Below are 20,023 nucleotides of genomic sequence, written 5' to 3' on the forward strand. Positions count from 1 at the left end.
CAGTGCCAGGCCAAGGGAAGGGCAGGGGAACATAGGACCAGGTGACACAGTGCCAGGCCAAGGGAATGGCAGGGGAACATAGGACCAGGTGACACAGTGCCAGGCCAAGGGAATGGCAGGGGAACATAGGACCAGGTGACACAGTGCCAGGCCAAGGGAATGGCAGGGGAACATAGGACCAGGTGACACAGTGCCAGGCCAAGGGAAGGGCAGGGGAACATAGGACCAGGTGACACAGTGCCAGGCCAAGGGAAGGGCAGGGGAACATAGGACCAGGTGACACAGTGCCAGGCCAAGGGAAGGGCAGGGGAACATAGGACCAGGTGACACAGTGCCAGGCCAAGGGAATGGCAGGGGAACATAGGACCAGGTGACACAGTGCCAGGCCAAGGGAAGGGCAGGGGAACATAGGACCAGGTGACACAGTGCCAGGCCAAGGGAAGGGCAGGGGAACATAGGACCAGGTGACACAGTGCCAGGCCAAGGGAAGGGCAGGGGAACATAGGACCAGGTGACACAGTGCCAGGCCAAGGGAAGGGCAGGGGAACATAGGACCAGGTGACACAGTGCCAGGCCAAGGGAAGGGCAGGGGAACATAGGACCAGGTGACACAGTGCCAGGCCAAGGGAAGGGCAGGGGAACATAGGACCAGGTGACACAGTGCCAGGCCAAGGGAAGGGCAGGGGAACATAGGACCAGGTGACACAGTGCCAGGCCAAGGGAATGGCAGGGGAACATGGTTGTTGTCATTGCTCTGTTTTCTCTCTCTATTCCCAGATGGGGATCCTTAAGTGCCAAACAAAAGCCCCTTGACACATTCATCACTTTCACTATTAGGCTTCCCTCCCTCAGTGCCTCAGCGCAACAGGCCAAGGTTTCCCTGTTGCCATGGTGATGTTGGGTAGATACAGCCCTGCAGTGTGATTTGTGTGTCTGGTAAACACTTAGTAACTGAATCAAATGAATGTTACTCTCTGGGAAAAAGAAGGTGCTTTCAACGCTCGTAAAACTGAGTGTAATGCACAGTCAAGAGAAAAGACCTTCCCTTTTCAATGTGGAAAAATGAGGCAAACAACCCTATTCCCAAACAGACACACTGGATGCATCCAAAATGGCACCCTATTCCTAACATAGTGCACTACTTTTGGCCAGGGCCCATGGGGCACTATATAGGGAAATAGGGTGGCATTTAGGACGCTATCTGTAAATAGCCCATCCAACTACCTCATCCCCACATTATTACTTACCCTCTAGCTCTTTTGTACCCCAGTATCTCTACTTGCACAATCATCATCTGCACATCTATCACTCCAGTATTAATGCTAAATTGTAATTATTTCGCTTCTATGGCTTATTTATTGCCCTACTCTTCTACATTTGCACACACTGTACATAGATTTTTCAATTTTTCTTTTCTATTTTCTTATTGACTGTACGTTTGTTTATGTGTAACTCTGTGTTGTTGTTTTTGTCGCACTGCTTTGCTTTATCTTGGCCAGGTCGCAGTTGTAAATGAGAACTTGTTCTCAACTGGCCTACCTGTTTAAATAAAGGTGAAATAAAAATTTCTAAAATGTAAAAATCATACACGACTAGTCTACTCAGATCAGCCAGTAGGGAGGTTTTTCCCAACACTGCCATTTCACCCTCTTATAGAACATACACTGTAACAATGGAGCTGTAAAGCTGACACTACACCCAGACAGGACATAACCAACACCAACGTAGTCATTACCAAGCAAAACAACAGCACACAAAATCCTAAAAAGCAGATGTCCAGCCTAGTCCATACTTGTGGTTGTCCCACAGCAGGAGCTGTAACAAACCCTCCCAACAGACTGCAGTCTGAGTAGAAAGCACAACCCTGTCACCAGGGCCTGTGAGACAGGAGCAGGAAGTACAGCAAAAAACCATTAAACCCCCCAAAATGTTTCCTCTCAGCCATTCATACTGTGCTCTAAGAAAAAGAGAACATCCTACAAATAAACAAGAGACAAGCTCAGAGTGTTATAATGTCCAATTTGTAAAGACTGCATCAACATGATGACGTACTGCAGATTCAAACATGACAGGTGCCTCCATTAATGGCACAACAGTCTGTGTGGAACTAACCACGTCCCCAGGCTATTGTGCAGAGTTCACAGTGCATACGATAGAACAGGGGTACTCCACTACTATTTCAGAAGGTCCTATATATATATTTTTTTTTTTTAAATCACCCTGTTCTGGGTCCAGATCCGGTCTGCGGTCCGCCAGCTGGGAATGGAGGCTATAGCGCATATAGCTAACGTACTTCTGAGTTTGGGGAGAAATCTGGTGTGCGAGCCTCAGGTAGAACGTACCTGCAACAGATAGACATCTCCGTTGCCGTTGCTCAGGCAGAAGACGTTTTCCTTCTTGGGGTGTTCAGGGATGGCCTGGACTATGCTGTCCTCAGCAAGCAGGGCGTAGTGCGGGGACAGCTCCTGCTCGGGACAGCTGCTCTTCCCATAGGTCTCATAGAACAGGAGGGTACACCCTGTATGCACCAGGGAGGAGAGGAGGCTTCAGCTAACACACATCTTTAAGGGGGAATACCTACAGAACATATATCTAACAACGTGCATGCAACCTTTATTTAACCAGGTTGTCCAATGGTGGTCAGAAGACTTCTTTCCCAAGGGGGACCTAGTCAGCATCCCAAATGGCACTCTATTCCTTTTATAGTGCACTAGGGCTCTGGTCAAAAGAAGTGCACTATATAGGGAATAGGGTGCCATTTGGGATGTACCCCTATTGTCTGTATGTATTACAGGATATTTCCAGCGCGTGTAGGTGGAAGGTGGAGGGAGCCCTACCTTTGAGTGTGACCCAGTACTGCCGCCACTTCCTGCGGGCCACGAGCTCCAGCTTCCTGTCCTTACGCAGGGTGAGTAGGGGTTTGATGGAGAGCCAGCCGGCCCTGCGTACCACCCCCTGCTCCTTCTCAAACAGCAGGTCCAGCTGCTCCAGAGAGCCCAGGGAGCCACTGCCACTACTCTCCCCCTGTTCCCCCCCTCCTATTCCCTTTGTTCCTCCCATGTCCTCCCCCTCTCCATCCTCCGAGGGCTCGGTCCGCTCCGTCCCGCTGTAGCCTCCTGTCTCCAGCTCCTGCATGAAATTCTCATAGATGTTCTGCCGCAAGGCGTCACTGTGGCTCTGTTGGCCCCTGGAGAACCCAGAGCGGACTGACAGGGTCTGGGTGTGGAGTGAGTTCCATACTGGACCAGTTACCTGGGAGCTGGAGTCACCTAACCCAGGATCCACTCCAATGATAAAGCCTTCACTGGCCTCACTACCATAAGGCTCCTAGGGAGAGAGAGAGCGAGAGTAACAGAGAGAGAGAGAGAGTAAGAGAGAGAGATCAGGATGGTTTTGAGGAGGAAAACAAGTCTGAATAACTAACTAGACCTTTGTGTGTAAAGGGACACAGAAGAGGCACATTTTCATCAATTTCTCGACTACCATTTCCTGAACAGTAGGCAATTGTTGTCTATTTCTATTAGAAAACAATATGAAATGTATTGTGAGATACTCTAACATGATATTGTAAAATATTTTAGCAACAATCAGTCCCCTATAATAACAGCATGGAATTTCCCTGGTACGGGTAACAGAACACATGGATATTATCCAAACATTCTTGTGACTTGTGTCCCGCCTAAACATGTTAAAGGTTTCTTGTGACCAACAAATAAACAAAACCAGGACCTAGTCTTAGATTGCGACCCAAAAGAAATCAGGCCCACAGATGAAAGGGTAAATGAGTTATAGTGTAGGTATCTTTGGGTGTGAATGAGAACTCTCGAGTCTTGACACACTGACCTAAAGCTCTTACATGCTGTATCTATTCATTCATTCCCATTCCCACAAGACAAAGCCCTTCCTAACATCACTGGTTCAGTAGAACGGTGACCGTAATCTCTCATTAATAGAGAACAATAAACACTTTCTCCTTTCAGAGAAAGGTAGAGGGCTCCTCTTACATAGCCAGGAGACAGGGACTCAGCCTGCTATACAATACAGAGAAAAAACGCAATGGTCATATAACACCATCATTATTACCTGATTACATCTTCTTGTCCACCGTCGACAAATAAAGGCTGTTCACGGCAGTATTTTAGCTCAAGTAATGCTGGAAACGCTTGGTCATGTGTGACTCTGGCCTAATTTAACGTTCTCCGGGGACAAAAGAAGCAGGGAAGATTTCCTTTCTGACCTTTGAAATCTTTCCTCTCAAATTCGACACAAAGCCTTAAGGAGACGTACATAACATTTGTCATAATGATATAAGGTTCTGAAACGTTTGTTAGAATACTTTCTTTCGTGGGGTTTTTCCTTTCATAGTAGTGTTTAAGAGAGTTTCTCTCACTTGCTTGATTTTGTTTAAAGAACAATCTACAGAAGTATCTCCAAAGCTCCAGTCTGTCAACTGTGAGCCTGATTAGTATTTAACAGTCATAGGATGATATTTGACAGAGAGACATTCCTGTGACACTGCAGTGTTCTGTTTTATCTGATTGGATCTAAGAGCCAACGGCCATCAGCCAATCACGTTGACCAAAACAACCTGAACAATGAGATTACCATCCCACATACTCAGCCAGCAGTCTCATGTCATAGATAACTGGCAACAGGTCATCTGATAAAGAGTCTACAGTACATGTCCAGTCTTACTCCCTTTCCCCCTTCACTATGTACCCTCCCCTTCTCCTTCCATCTCCCCTTTCTTCCCCTCCTTCCTAACCTGTAGTCTTCTCTTCTTCCTGCTTAGACTTCCTGTCCAGTCGCTGAGGCGCCGGATGCGGCTCTTCAGGTTGTCCTTCCTGCTGTTGCTGACGGCGATGGGGGTAGGCTCGGCGGCGACCCTCCTGCAGGGCAGCGTGTGACTGTGAGCGGAGGAGTAGCACTGGTCGCCCGACTCTGAGCTCTCCTCCTGGTCGACCACGTCCAGGGTCAGCACCGAGGCCAGCGACGCCCGGTACTGGGGGATGTCCTGGAAGTGAGTGGTGGGGTATGTAGCCGCCACGCTGAGGTCAGATAGGGACACGGGAGGGGAGATGAGGCTAAACTGACTCTGCTCCCGGTAGAGGATCATGGAATCTCCGATCCCACTGTCCTCAGTGCGGCCCAAAGAACAAGAGTTATACCCGTTGCTGTTAAACCCTCGGTTTGTATATTGTCCATTAATATCCATGGTCTGGAAGAGGAGGTTGGGGTTGAACCCCGGGGACATGTCCTCAGTACGGGCGGATGAGAAGGTGTTGTAGCCGCAACCCGTCTCCTCGGTGCGCGTGGAGGAGTAGGTGGTGTAGCCACTACTGTTGTCCCTCGTTGCGGTCTGACTACATGTGAACACATTGTCGTTGAGCTCTGTGGTGTTCCCCCAAGGAGAGTCGTACCAGGAGCCCTCGGAGCTGAGCGAGCTACCCTTACTGGTCCTAGTCAGAGAGGGCTCTGGGGCTGCTACTGCATTGTGGCTGTGGCCTGACAGACCCTGGGGCTCCAGAGACATCCTCCTGGCATTGGTGAACTCCACGCGCATGCTGCCGTCCTTACTGAGGAGCACCTTGGGGCTGCTGCGGCTCTCTATTGGCTCACACAGAGAAGTCATCTCAGGGGTGCGCTGCCCGTTAGCACCGAGACCGTTCACATTCTCCCCGCTACTCTCCAGGAAACCATAGCCGTTATGACCACTGCCTTTCCTGGTCACTTGGGGGCTGTCCCCTCTGCCACAACGCTGCGGAGAGCTGGACTTCAGCTTGGCTCCTGGGGGCCCTCCCAGTCCCCTGCCCTCCTTGGTGATGTGGTGCTCGTAGTGTTGCGACAAGCCATAAGGCTGGTTGTGGGTGATCTTCTGCTGGCAGACCCTCCCTCCCTTGCCTCTGGTTTTGTACCCCTGGCCGCCCCCCTCGCTGCCCCTCCACCAGCTATGGGGGGACAGGACTTCCTCCTTAATGGATTGGAACTTTAGAGAGCAGGGTTTGGGTTTCCCAAGGACGTTGAAGTTGCTGTACTGGCTGTCAGTGTTTCCCATTCTGATCTGTAGTAGGGCAGAAGACAAAACATCAGCATGAGAGGTAATGAAGAGAGAATGCCAATAATCACACTTCCATCCACAGTAAAGTCATATCGTATAAAATAGAAAGTCAGGACAGCTGTGATGGAAACAGGAATTTGTTTGTTCGACTTGGCGGGATCTTTTTGTGTCTCTAAAATGAATTATGCGGGAAATGGTGGTGGAAATGCCTTTTTGCGCAAATATTGATATAATAACCATCATATCAAAGTCAAGCGACGATATGGTGTGTGGTCCTCCCACTACGACTCGAGAAACCATGCAGTTTATTAGGCAACAGATGAAATAAGTTATGATGAACTTCACAGAGTGGTGAAAGTGTACGGTGATGAGCTTGATGCTGCTTTCCAATAAATATTCAGGGTCTTATTCTGGTGACATGATGATTGATGCTTGACTGCCGTCTGACAAATAGTTAAATGGTAAAAAAAAAAAAATATATATCAAATGAAATCACATAAAGGTAAATAAAATTAAATGAAATCACATACATTTGAATAAAACTGAATTAAATCACGAGGTTAAATGAAAACAAAAGCACATAAAAACAACAAACTACAGTATACACACACCAGATGTAAAGTTATCTTACCACTTGGTGTCTATCCTCAGGACAAACTCAGACACCACTCTGCATAGTCCGTCTCAGCAGCGCTAGCTGGGCTCTGTCCTGTTGTGTGATCGCTTCAGAACTCAGCACCTCTCTCACATACACACTCACACACACAGCTGCTCACTCGCTTGCTCTCTCCATCTCTCTCTCTCTGTCTCCAGCTCATCTGTATGGAAACAGAGGAGGGAGGGACTTCGGTCAGTTCCACACACACAGTCTGCCTTGTATGTGAGCCCACTGTGGTTAGGAGGACCCCCTTTGCAACCCCCACTCTAAATCTAAACACCCCTTGTTCCATGGCTTGGCCACCCCCCCTCTCCACTCAGCCTCCTTCCATGACGTACTGCTACTGAGCTGCTGAAGAGACTTTTTAAAAGCGGACTTCATTCTGTCGCCTGTTTATTTTGGTTCTCAGGAATTCCGAGCAATTTTCTTTCCTTTTTAAAAACAGAAACTCTCGACTCTAAGACCGTTCAGTTTAAGTTATCAGACAAGGCTATTTCAAGCATCACCGTGAGCAACGTCTCTGAGTTCTTCAGAAAGTCAGATTTAAACTTTTAAAAAATAACACAAGTTAGAAATCTCCCAACAGCTCAAGATCATTCCAAAAAGGATGAAAGAGAACATATCCATAAGGTAAAACAATTACAGACATTGAAATACAATGACATCAACCCCAGTGTTTCCTGAAACAGATAAACCCTCAGAGACTTTTGACGTATTGCCCAGAGTTCTCATTTCCTGACAGAGACAGAGAGGGGTCAGAGGTCGGAGTGGCCTAAGGTTCACCGTGTTCCATCAGTAAACTATAGCAGCACTATGCCTGTCCTGTCCTGGCCTCATTCATACTGAGGAGGAGAGGAGAGAAGGAGAGGAGAGGAGGACAGAGCCCTTGGTTACACAAAGCAGGGTGAGAATTCATCACACCGCTGACCTTAAACACATCCACAAACTTTGACCCCTTCAATTACACCCAACAGGAAGCACCGATCAGGAAGCAGAGAAAATAGCAACTGGTTGACTCCAGTCATTAGGCTACATTCTACAATGTTGAGGAGGACAGAAGAACAGCAAAGTCATTATCACAATAGTCATTCAGAGCAGCAGCAGGACAGGTTGTATTCGGCACTCGCTGTCTGTGTTAAAAGGCTGGTGGGCGGAGCTTTCAGCCAGCCAATGGTCTGCCACTTGGCCGGGACCCTAGACTATGGGCCTGTGCGGTGGGCAGAACTGTGGAACGGGCGCTTTGTGACACAGTTGTCGGCTTGCGCTGCAGACAAGGAGGCCATGAATGGTTAAAGGTGCAAGCAGGTGGCGGTCAACACTTTTGTTGTGCCTCTCCTATAGGCCACCTGCTCCCTCGCAGGGGAAGCCCCATCACCCCCAAGTCACCCTTGACCCTAGCATTCTTCAAGCACAATGAGCTCCGGTGCAGAACTCCACAACGACCATATTGCTAAGCTGCAGACCATACTATTTACCAAGAGAGTTTTCATCCAAATTTTTCATAGCTGTCTATTTACAACCACAAACCGATGCTGATACTAAGACCGCACTCAATGAGCTGTATAGGACCATAAACACACATGGAAATGCACATCCAGAGGTGGAGCACCAAGTTTTTACTTTGTATATTTTATTTTTTTCAATTTTTGTATTTTATTATTATTAATTTTTACTTCAGTTAATTTAGTAAATACTTGCATATTTTTGTTAAAAGTGCATTTTTGGTTAAGGGCTTGTAAGTAAGCACTTCACTGTAAGGTCTACACCTGTTGTATTCGGCGCATGTGACAAATAACATTTGAGGGGATAGAGAGCTGGCACAGACAGAGAGCAACCTGACAGCGTTCCAAATGGATCGTTAAAACCTGGCACAGGCTCTTCTCTTCATCAGCTTTATGTCGTTAGAACCCATCTGCTGCGGCCAAGAACTCCCAACTAAAAATCTACTGCTATGAGCTAATATTGTAATAACACACAAGCTGAAGTTTAGTTTATGACTACAGTACATATGAATCATCAGACTGAGAATGGAATTATTCATTGTAAATGGACACGTTCACAGAAAAATGCAAAATGATTAAATAAATTATCATAAAGTTGTTTAAAATAATAATGTGCATGTAGAGTTGTCAAGAAGGCAGTGATTCGCAAGTTTCAAATCTCCACACTGTCAGTAGCAGCATGTGTACTACTGACAGAGACAAAGCCCAGAGCCCCCTCTCTCCTTCTCTCTTCCTCAGGACACTCTGCTGTGGTCCCCCTCTCTTCTTCTCTCTTCCTCAGGGCACTCTGCTGTGGTCCCCCTCTCTCCTTCTCTCTTCCTCAGGACACTCTGCTGTGGTCCCCCTCTCTCCTTCTCTCTTCCTCAGGACACTCTGCTGTGGTCCCCCTCTCTCATTCTCTCTTCCTCAGGACACCGCTGTGGTCCCCCTCTCTCCTTCTCTCTTCCTCAGGACACTCTGCTGTGGTCCCCCTCTCTTCTTCTCTCTTCCTCAGGGCACTCTGCTGTGGTCCCCCTCTCTCCTTCTCTCTTCCTCAGGACACTCTGCTGTGGTCCCCCTCTCTCCTTCTCTCTTCCTCAGGACACTCCGCTGTGGTCCCCCCCTCTCCTTCTCTCTTCCTCAGGACACTCTACTGTGGTCCCCCTCTCTTCTTCTCTCTTCCTCAGGACACTCTGCTGTGGCCCTGCTCTCTCATTCTCTCTCCTTCTCTCTTCCTCAGGTCACTCTGCTGTGGTCCCCCTCTCTCCTTCTCTCTCCTTCTCTCTTCCTCAGGACACTCTGCTGTGGTCCCCCTCTCTCCTTCTCTCTTCCTCAGGACACTCCGCTGTGGTCCCCGTCTCTCCTTCTCTCTTCCTCAGGACACTCCGCTGTGGTCCCCCTCTCTCCTTCTCTCTTCCTCAGGACACTCCGCTGTGGTCCCCCTCTCTCCTTCTCTCTTCCTCAGGACACTCCGCTGTAGTCCCCCTCTCTCCTTCTCTCTTCCTCAGGACACTCTACTGTGGTCCCCCTCTCTTCTTCTCTCTTCCTCAGGACACTCTGCTGTGGTCCCCCTCTCTCATTCTCTCTTCCTCAGGTCACTCTGCGGTGGTCCCCCTCTCTCCTTCTCTCTTCCTCAGGACACTCTGCTGTGGTCCCCCTCTCTCCTTCTCAGGACACTCTACTGAGGTCTCCCTCTATCCTGGGAATCGAACCCACAGTCCTCGTGTTACAAGCGCCATGATCTACCAACCAGAGTATGTGAGGAGAGTTGAGCTCATGGAGTGCTGTGCAATGCTCCGGCGCTCCACATCCTTTCCAACCGCTTGGCTAAAAACTGCTCCTAGCTCACAGAAAAAAGACTGCCTCTCTGAATTCCATGAATTAAAATCACAATTTAACCAACACCCATCTATTTTTGTGACTACCTGGACCTACCAGTTGGTTTTGAACTCTTAAGAGATCTCAGTTTTAGTTTTTATAAATACTTTGCTACAATGACACACACTTAGATATCAACCCACCTCATTCCTTTCTGTTAGCGCGTAGTAAGTACAGCATCATACTTTTGGGATGTCTTTTCAAATTCCACAATGATTCTTTAGTTGTGGACAATACATCACCACACTCCCTCTCTTGCTCTTGGTCCTCATCTTTCTAAGTCACCTTGATTTTTACACCTGTGTGTTCTATCAGTTTCTTTATGAAAATATTTAGTGAACTCCATGACAGTAGCTAAAGCAAGGGGCTATAGCAGCACACAAGTAGACTGACTACAAATGCATGCTGCGTCATGCATGCCCTGAGCTCATGAAGTGAGCTCTATTGGAGCGGCGACGCTCCAGCCTTTGGGAATCTCGCTCCGCGCTCCAGTCAAATTGGGCATGCCCCACTCCTCGCTCAGCTCTGCTCACATACTCTGCTATCAACTGAGCTACAGAGGACCATGATACAACACTTGGGCTGGGAGACCCCAAATACACACACACACACACACACACACACACACACACACACACACACACACACACACACACACACACACACACACACACACACACACGGAAGATCAGGGTCAGAGGAACAGGGTGAGAAAGACAGAGAGAGAAGAAGAGGGCCCATTGTTGGCCACAGGTGTCTGGCTGCCTGGGATGGTGAAAGGGTACAGACAGGAAGAGGACATTCCTAACATCCATCTCTCATCTCTCACACATATTCGTCTGTGTTATTTTGAGCTTCTTTATTCAGACACAAAGAAACTGGTTTTACATGATCCTGCTGTATCTCTCCCAAGCCTGAGGGTGACTGACTGACTACATTGCAGTGCCTGATCAAATAACACCAGACATTCCCAGAAATTATTTTCCCCTTGAGCTCTGCCAGTACATTTATTCATTTCAAAACAATTGCCTAGCTGTCAGTGTCGGCAGACAGTTTGTGTATCAACAGAGTTCTTCAAATATCATTAAGACATGTTGCCTTAGCTCATCTCCCAGGCTGGTAGCTGGGGTGGGACATGCTGGGGGTGGGTTACATGGGGAGAAGGTAGACTGGGGTTGTCCCCCAAATGGCACCCTATTCCCTATATAGTGCACTACTTTTGACCAGGGCCCATAGGGCTTCGGCCACAAGTAGAGCACTAGGGAATAGGTTGCCATTTGGGACACAACCTGGGTTGTGGTGGGTGGGATGAGGACTGAGAGGGCAGCAGCATGGGAAAACACAAAGGAGCTCCGATATGAGTAGAACAGGCAGGTAGGGCGGGAGGTTGGGTGGCTGGAACCAGCAACCCAGCAACCAGGGAACAGCTGTCTGTCAGAAAGAGGGAGAGAGCGCCTGCTTCCTCCCTATCCCGGCAGTGCCTGACAGGGGGCCTTGTGCTCCCAGCGTGGGCAGACGGGTGGGGCCCCTGAAACCCATGTTACGTTTGGTGTGGTGCCGCAGCTGCTTCCTCCTCTGGACCCCATCAAACCATTCAGAAGGGCAGAGGGGAGACTTTGAGTAGGGAGACCTGGGTAATATTATGCATCTGAGGGTATATTTATAGGACTGTGTTGGTCTGGTGTGGTCTAGTTCTCTTGATAAACTGTGTTGGTCTGGTGTGGTCTGGTTGTCTTGATGAAACTGTGTTGGTCTGGTTGTCTTGATAAAACTGTGTTGGTCTGGTGTGGTCTAGTTGTCTTGATGAAACTGTGTTGGTCTGGTTGTCTTGATAAAACTGTGTTGGTCTGGTGTGGTCTAGTTGTCTTGATGAAACTGTGTTGGTCTGGTTGTCTTGATAAAACTGTGTTGGTCTGGTTGTCTTGATAAAACTGTGTTGGTCTGGTGTGGTCTAGTTGTCTTGATAAAACTGTGTTGGTCTGGTGTGGTCTAGTTGTCTTGATAAAACTGTGTTGGTCTGGTTATCTTGATAAAACTGTGTTGGTCTGGTGTGGTCTAGTTGTCTTGATAAAACTGTGTTGGTCTGGTTGTCTTGATAAAACTGTGTTGGTCTGGTGTGGTCTAGTTGTCTTGATAAAACTGTGTTGGTCTGGTTGTCTTGATAACTGTGTTGGTCTGGTTGTCTTGATAAAACTGTGTTGGTCTGGTGTGGTCTGGTTGTCTTGATAAAACTGTGTTGATCTGGTTGTCTTGATAAAACTGAGTTGGTCTGGTGTGGTCTGGTTGTCTTGATAAAACTGTGTTGGTCTGGTGTGGTCTGGTTGTCTTGATAAAACTGTGTTGATCTGGTTGTCTTGATAAAACTGTGTTGGTCTGGTGTGGTCTAGTTGTCTTGATAAAACTGTGTTGGTCTGGTGTGGTCTAGTTGTCTTGATAAAACTGTGTTGGTCTGGTGTGGTCTAGTTGTCTTGATAAAACTGTGTTGGTCTGGTCCCTTTTGATTTGTCCATAAGTCTGAATATAACTGCTCAGGCCAAATGTGGTCTGGTGTTTTTATTCATACTCATGAAGGGACAGATTCAGAGTTCAGATAAACACGTGCAACTCAGATTTTTTGCGTAAATTGTTCATTGATGTCAATGGAAGTTAAATCTGAGTTAAGCTAGCGGATCTCAATTAAAATACTGCCCATATATTTTACTAGTAAGCAGTGTTTTTCTTATTCACTTATTCATCATCTGTTCCCAAAACAAAGTTGAACCCGTATCAACTAACCAGACTATATTTGACCTGGTGTTAAATCTAATCTGACTCTCTTTAGCCACCTCCAGCCCATTTCCACCCTAGGCCTCAACCTGTCAATTTCTCCAACACCAGTTAATGAATGGTTAACTAAGTTAGCTGTCAATTAGCGTTGGACCTCATCGATCCATCACTGTACCTGACCATTCTGTTGTTAGCAAACATGATGGGGGTTGAGGTGAGGACACAGACAGCATCCCAAATATCACCCTATTCCCTATTTAGTGCACAACTCTTTACCAGGGCCCATCAATGTTTGGCCAGTCCTGTGCGGTGACTTTCTTTGATGCATTCGGACTTTCTCTGACGATTGATAGAGCAGTCTCCATAGTGATGCTCACTTCTTTATACTGCATCTGTATGTCTTATAGTGTAAGTAGTTGTGGGTGTCTCTTGTGTGTGTGTTCACACCTGGCAAGCCTTTGTACATTCACTCTGCCAAAACATTACAGTTACAGTCACTCACCCTTCTAGATAATTAAAAACAGTCTAACAAGGTCTAGGCTAGCTAGTGCTAGACATCTTTTCCACCAATTAGCTTCAAATGGCTGGTGTGCAACCATGGCAAAGTTGGTTTGACATTTGGTAGCCTTGCTCTGGGGCTAGTTAGGGGCCGTGAATAAATTACACAATGTAAATGGGACAATATTTGCATGTTGCACATCTTTTAGTTTTCTCATTAAAAGCTTTCCATATTTATATATGAATTTCTAGAATGTATAGTTGGTTTGAGGTTTTTAATTCATTGAAATTTGGAGAGATTGTCCTTTAAAAATATTGTCCCATGTACATTGTGTAATTTACTGATGGTCCCTAACTAGCCCCATAGGGATATCGAATGTCAAACCAAATTGACACTCGAGGAATTAGAGTTCTAGCCAATGATCTTCAGCCCCTTGCCATTTCAGTGACAGCTAGCAAGATGCACACACAGCAGAGAGAGAGAGAGAGAGAGAGAGAGAGAGAGAGAGAGAGAGAGAGAGAGAGAGAGAGAGAGAGAGAGAGAGAGAGAGAGAGAGAGAGAGAGAGAGAGAGAGAGAGAGAGAGAGAGAGCAATGGCGTGGGGTGCACATATCTCCACATGTGACGTAGTACGCAATTTTTGGGGACCCTTTTGGCTCGTGAGCACTACATTCAGAACTACTGGCTAAAAAGTATACAAAAGTACTGGTGAAAGAAAGATGCTCTCAGTTTGGGCTGATCTGTGACCTGCTGGCACCTCAGCGTTACACACAACAGACAGGAAATAGATGTGGGAAGGATGTGGTTCTGTAATACAGGAGATAAACAGTAATGAATAGACTGTACACAATTAGCATAGCATGAATCCAATACAATAGCACAGCAAGAGCACTAGCAAGGACTGTGTAAATATAAAGCTAAGATAAGCAAACAATTAGCATTTCCTGGTTGCTAAAATTATAATAGTTTGCCTAGTTTCAGTTTATGTGACAAAATAGGTAAGTATATTGTAGATAGTCATTGTAACATCTAAACCACTGTGAAATATCTTTTCCATAACCAAAATATTGTATTTTCAGCTGTTTGAAGTAAAGTAAAGTAAAAGAAGCAAAAACTGGGGAGCGGAGTGTGCAACTTGAAAGGATTGTGACGTGCTGATAACAGTTACCGGCAGGGAATTAGTAACAACTGGAGAATCTTTTTAAATGCTGCAGCACCTTCAGGTTGTGCATTTCTATAGAGGCAGAGGCCGGGATTCCACTCAAAGGTCCTTGAAACCACTGCATTCAGAACTGATGTGTTGACCAAAATCAAAACATAACATCCATTTGCACACACAAAAAATAGATTTTTCGACATTATGTCATGCTATTTATTCATTACTTTATTCAGGCATTCAACTCATCCATGATGGCATGATCAGTCTGTCAGTTACTATACGGTGGGGAAGAGTTAACACTGTGGGTGTATATTCAGCACACGTTTTCAGACTTTCAGATTTGGCCCATTCATCTCTAGTCAGTAGCAGAATGAGGCATGCTGGGTTTGCTCCAGCAATAGCTTAGCACTTGGGTCCGAGCTGTGTACCGCTGTGCAACACCACACACACTAATGAGCAGGATGTGCTGGTTAAGGCTGAGCCCCATGTAAACACAGGGATACCACAGGCAAACCCGATGCCTTCCCTCACGCACAGATCCGCACACAAGCACACGCGCACACTCTAAGTACTTTGGGCTTGGAGTCAATTCACTATTTATTTTTTGTCGCTTTGGTACTAGTTTCACAAGTATATGTGGTACATTTTCACAACTCTTAGTACAAAACTCCAAACTGGTCACAATTGTAACGCAGCCAGTCTTTCATTCAAAACCTGTTCTTGTGTCTTCATTTGGATTGTAAACATCTCTCCACACAACCATTGATTCAAAATATATGTTTATTGTGACATGTAATGAGAACATTGGTTTAATCACCAAAACACAACATAATGATATAATTTAGTAGTTTTAACTACCAGTTAATCCAATAGCAAACAATGCAAGATACAAGGTTCACATTTTTCCAAATGTATTACAAATAAAAATCAGAAATACCTTATTTACATACGTATTCAGACCCTTTGCTATGAGACTCGAAATTGAGCTCAGGTGCATCCTGTTTCCATTGATCATCCTTGAGATGTTTCTACAACTTGATTGGAGTCCACCTGTGGTAAATTGATTGGACATGATTTGGAAAGGCACACACCGGTCTATATAAGGTCCCACAGTTGACAGTGCATGTCAGAGCAAAAACCAAGCCATGAGGTCAAAGGAATTGTTCGTAGAGCTCCGAGACAGGATTATGTCAAGGCACAGATCTGGGGAAGGGTACCAAAACATTTCTGCAGCATTGAAGGTCCCCAAGAACACAGAGCCTCCATCATTCTTAAATGGAAGAAGTTTGGAACCACCAAGACTCTCCCTAGAGCGGGGGAGAAGGGTCTTGGTCAAGGAGGTGACCAAGAACTCAATGGTCACTCTGACAGAGCTCCAGAGTTCCTCTGTGGAGATGGTTGTCCTTCTGGAAGGTTCTCCCATCTCTGTAGCACTCCACCAATCAGGCCTTTATGGTAGAGTGACCAGACAGAAGACATTCCTCAGTAAAAGGCACATGACAGCCCGCTTGGAGTTTGCCAAAAGACACCTAAAGACTCTCAGAACATAAGAAACAAGATTCTCTGGGTCTGATGAAACCAAGAGTGAACTCTTTGGCCTGAATGCTAAGCGTCACATCTGGAGGTGGCAGCATCATGCTGTGGGGATGTTTTTCAGTGGCAGGGACTGGGAGACTAGTCAGGATTTGAGGCAAATATGAACGGAGCAAAGTGCAGAGAGATCCTTGATGAAAACTTGCTCCAGAGCGCTCAGGACCTCAGACTGGGGAGAAGGTTCACCTTCCGACAGGAACACGACCCTAAGCACACAGCCAAGACGACGCAGGACTGGCTTCGGGACAAGTCTCTGAATGTCCTTGAGCGGCCCAGCCAGAGCCCGGACTTGAACCCGATCGGACATCTCTGGATCGGACATCGATCGGACATCTCAAAATCCATATATAGCAGACAAACCAGTTAAAAATCTATAGGTTTACCAAACGGTTAAGCGCAGTTGGATTAAGTGATGGTCAAATGTATTTATACAAATGAGAAGAGAATCATATGAAAAGTATTGTGAGCATTTCATTGTGAAACGCAATTACTTTATATGAAAGGTATTTCTAGATGAAACACTGATTAGGTTTGCTGAAAAAGTTACTGTGTGATTCTGTGTTGTACTTCATCAACTGATAATGTGTTTAAAGTTTTGAAAAAAACAGCCTTTTTGATGATCTGTTTTCAGTTTTGTACTAAGAGTTGTGAAATTTGACCACATTCTTGTGAAAATAGTACCAAAGCGATGAAAAAAACGAAAGGAGTTCATTAACAGTATTGATCTGCCTTTTAGATGCCAAATGAAAGAAAAAAATGTGTTTTCATTCCAGTGCAACCAACCTAAAACAGGAGAAAGGGCTCTGTAAGACCAAGTGGTATACCGATTCCTGGATTTAATGGCTTAAAGTTGAATACTATCTGTCCAGAAGGTCACTGGTCAATTTAGGAGTAGAGGAATACGAACTTTTTCAAGTAAATGTATCAATGTGCTGTAGAGCAGCTAAAAACCACATCCACCAATTGTATTCTCTGTTTTATTTCCCTAGTTTCTATTGTAGGCGGTGCAGCCTTAACATGGCAGTATGGCTGCTAGAGGTCCACAGCCATGAAAATAATGGTTATCTCGTTTGAAACACCTCTGACTGTGAACACAGCTTAGTAATACTGTTGACCAGTCACTGAGAGGTGAGGGCTGACAAATACATTCTCTTGAGACTTTCTCACTAGCACTGCTGACTTACGAACACACACACACACACACACACACACACACACACACACACACACACACACACACACACACACACACACACACACACACACACACTGACTATAATACACTGTACATAAAACATACCCACACAGGACAAGGTCACTTCCTGTGTCGGGGTAGGGCTATTTCCTCTCAGCTGGTCTCACCAATAGCAGGGCTCCATTCCTATCTGACTAACAGGTCTCAGAAGGTCAAACATCCTGTCCACATGTGTTCCTGTGACGCTGTAGTACTGTAGTGTAAAACCTGGGAATGAAGGTCCAACTGAAGTTTCATCGGAATAGCCTACAGCAGAGACTTCAGGAGAGCTATCAGACACAGTAAACACAGTGTCCATACACATACAGTGCATTCAGAAAACATTCAGACCCCTTTCCCTTTTCCACATTTTGTTATGTTACAGCCTTTTCCTAAAATGGATTCAGTAAATGTTCTCCGTCATCAATCTACACACAATATCCCATAATGACAAAGCAAAAACAGGTTTTTAGAAATGTTTGCTAATTTATTAAAAATAAAAAAATGAAATACCTTATTTACATAAGTATTCAGACCCTTTGCTATGAGACTTGAAATTGAGCTCAGGTGCATCCTGTTTCCATTGATCATCCTTGAGATGTTTCTACAACTTGATTGGAGTCCACCTGTGGTAAATTCAATTGATTGAACATGATTTGGAAAGGCACACACCTGTCTATATAAGGGACCACAGTTGACAGTGCATGTCAAGAGCAAAAACCAAGCCATGAGGTGGAAGGAATTGTCTGTAGAGCTCCAAGACAGGATTGTGTTGAGACACAGCTCTCGGGAAGGATACCAAAAAATGTCTGCAGCACATAGTACACAGTGGCCTCCATCATTCTTAAATGGAAGCAGTTTGGAACCACCAAGACTCTTCCTAGAGCTGGCACCCAGCCAAACTGAGCAATTGGGGGAGAAGGGCCTTGGTCAGGGAGGTGACCAAGAACCTGATGGTCATTATGACAGAGCTTCAAAGTTCCTCTGTGGAGATGGGAGAACCTTCCAGAAGGAATACGGGGAAACTAGTCAGGATCGAGGGAAAGATGAACGAGGCAAAGTACAGAGAGATCCTTGATGAAAAACATTCTTTCCGAATGCATTGTATTTCTGCTGCCTGCTTTCTGGAATACAAATATTTCAAAATGTATTTCTAAGCTGTGTACTGATTACTGAAAAGTGCAGCAGCACTTCACCAAGTTCTCCTCTGACTTCAGTCTCTTCTATCAGGAATCAAGGTAAAACCCAAGTGTAGACTGTGTGAAATAACAATGTTTATTGTAACCACAGGGGCAGGCAAATGACAGGTCAAGGCAGGCAGGGGCTGATAATCCAAGAGCAGAGGCCTAGGTACAGGACGGCAGGCAGACTCAGGCAGTGGTCAGGCAGAGGTCGGTAATCCAGAGGTGGGGCAAAGGTACAGGACGGCAGGCTGGCTCAGGCAGTGGTCAGGCGGGTACAGGGTCAGGTCAGGCAAAGGTCAAAAACCAGGAGGACGAGAAAAAGAGAGACTAGGGAAAACCAGGAGCTGAGACAAAACACTGGTAGGCTTGAACAAACAAGACGAACTGGCAACAGACAGACAGAAAACACAGGTACAAATATCAATGGGGAAGATGGGCGACAGCTGGAGGGGGGTGGAGACAAGCACAAAGACAGGTAAAACAGATCAGGGTGTGACATCTTCTCTCGTTTGATGGAGAGGCCGCCCTTCCAGGGAGTGTGAATGTTCAGGCATGGAGGGAGAGTCACAGAGCTGAGCTTACCACGAACCACAGAGGCTGATGAGTCCCAATTCTCCACCTTTTTCCAGAAGTGTGCACTTGCACACTCCCCGTCATGGATATGATTGTTGTAAACGTTGGCTGGAGTGAGTTTTTCCATTATTGTTAAATTCATATGAGAAAGTGTGCAAGGTGGAGAATCGAGAGAAGTCAGGAGAGCCTCACTCACTCCTCCTCTCTTACGCAACACTGGGAGAGGCTGAGGATCCAATACTGGGAGAGGCTGAGGATCCAACACTGAGAGAGGCTGGGGATCCAACACTGAGAGAGGCTGAAGATCCAACATTGGGAGAGGCTAGAGTTTCAACACTGAAAGAGGCTGGGTATCCAACACTGGGAGAGGCTGAGGATCCAACACTGGGAGAGGCTGAAGATCCAACACTGGGAGAGGCTGGGGATCCAACACTGGGAGAGGCTGGGGATCCAACACTGGGAGAGGCTGGGGATCCAACACTGGGAGAGGCTGAAGATCCAACACTGGGAGAGGCTGGGGATCCAACACTGGGAGAGACTGGGGATCCAACACTGGTAGAGGCTGGGGATCCAACACTGGGAGAGGCTGGGGATCCAACACTGGGAGAGGCTGGGGATCCAACACTGGGAGAGGCTGGGGATCCAACACTGGTAGAGGCTGGGGATCCAACACTGGGAGTGGCTGGAGATCCAACATTGGGAGAGGCTAGAGTTTCAACACTGAAAGAGGCTGGGGATCCAACACTGGGAGAGGCTGGGGATCCAACACTGGGAGAGGCTGAGGATCCAACACTGAAAGAGGCTGGGGATCCAACACTGGGAGAGGCTGGGGATCCAACACTGAAAGAGGCTGGGGATCCAACACTGAAAGAGGCTGGGGATCCAACACTGGGAGAGGCTGGAGATCCAACACTGGGAGAGGCTGGGGATCCAGCCACACA

At 46.6% G+C, this 20,023-nt stretch overlaps 1 protein-coding gene across 3 annotated transcripts in view; it reads right to left on the reverse strand.

The window, feature by feature from the left end:
• The window catches only part of LOC106571247 (rho guanine nucleotide exchange factor TIAM2), a 62,811-nt gene that overhangs the window by 21,323 nt on the left and 21,465 nt on the right, over positions 1-20,023 (reverse strand). For 2 of the 3 annotated variants that reach the window (XM_014144051.2, XM_045695621.1), the window contains exons 2-5: positions 6,690-6,876; positions 4,766-6,061; positions 2,838-3,327; positions 2,343-2,518 (exon numbers count right to left, since the gene is read on the reverse strand). In XM_014144051.2, coding sequence (XP_013999526.2) covers positions 2,343-2,518; positions 2,838-3,327; positions 4,766-6,055 — 1,956 coding nt within the window. In that variant the 5' untranslated portion in view covers positions 6,056-6,061; positions 6,690-6,876. The remainder of the gene's footprint in view (positions 1-2,342; positions 2,519-2,837; positions 3,328-4,765; positions 6,062-6,689; positions 6,877-20,023) is intronic. The other variant, XM_045695620.1, reaches the window with a different exon arrangement.

This window comes from Salmo salar, chromosome ssa15 (assembly GCF_905237065.1).
Source record: "Salmo salar chromosome ssa15, Ssal_v3.1, whole genome shotgun sequence".
NCBI classification, from domain to species: domain Eukaryota; kingdom Metazoa; phylum Chordata; class Actinopteri; order Salmoniformes; family Salmonidae; genus Salmo; species Salmo salar.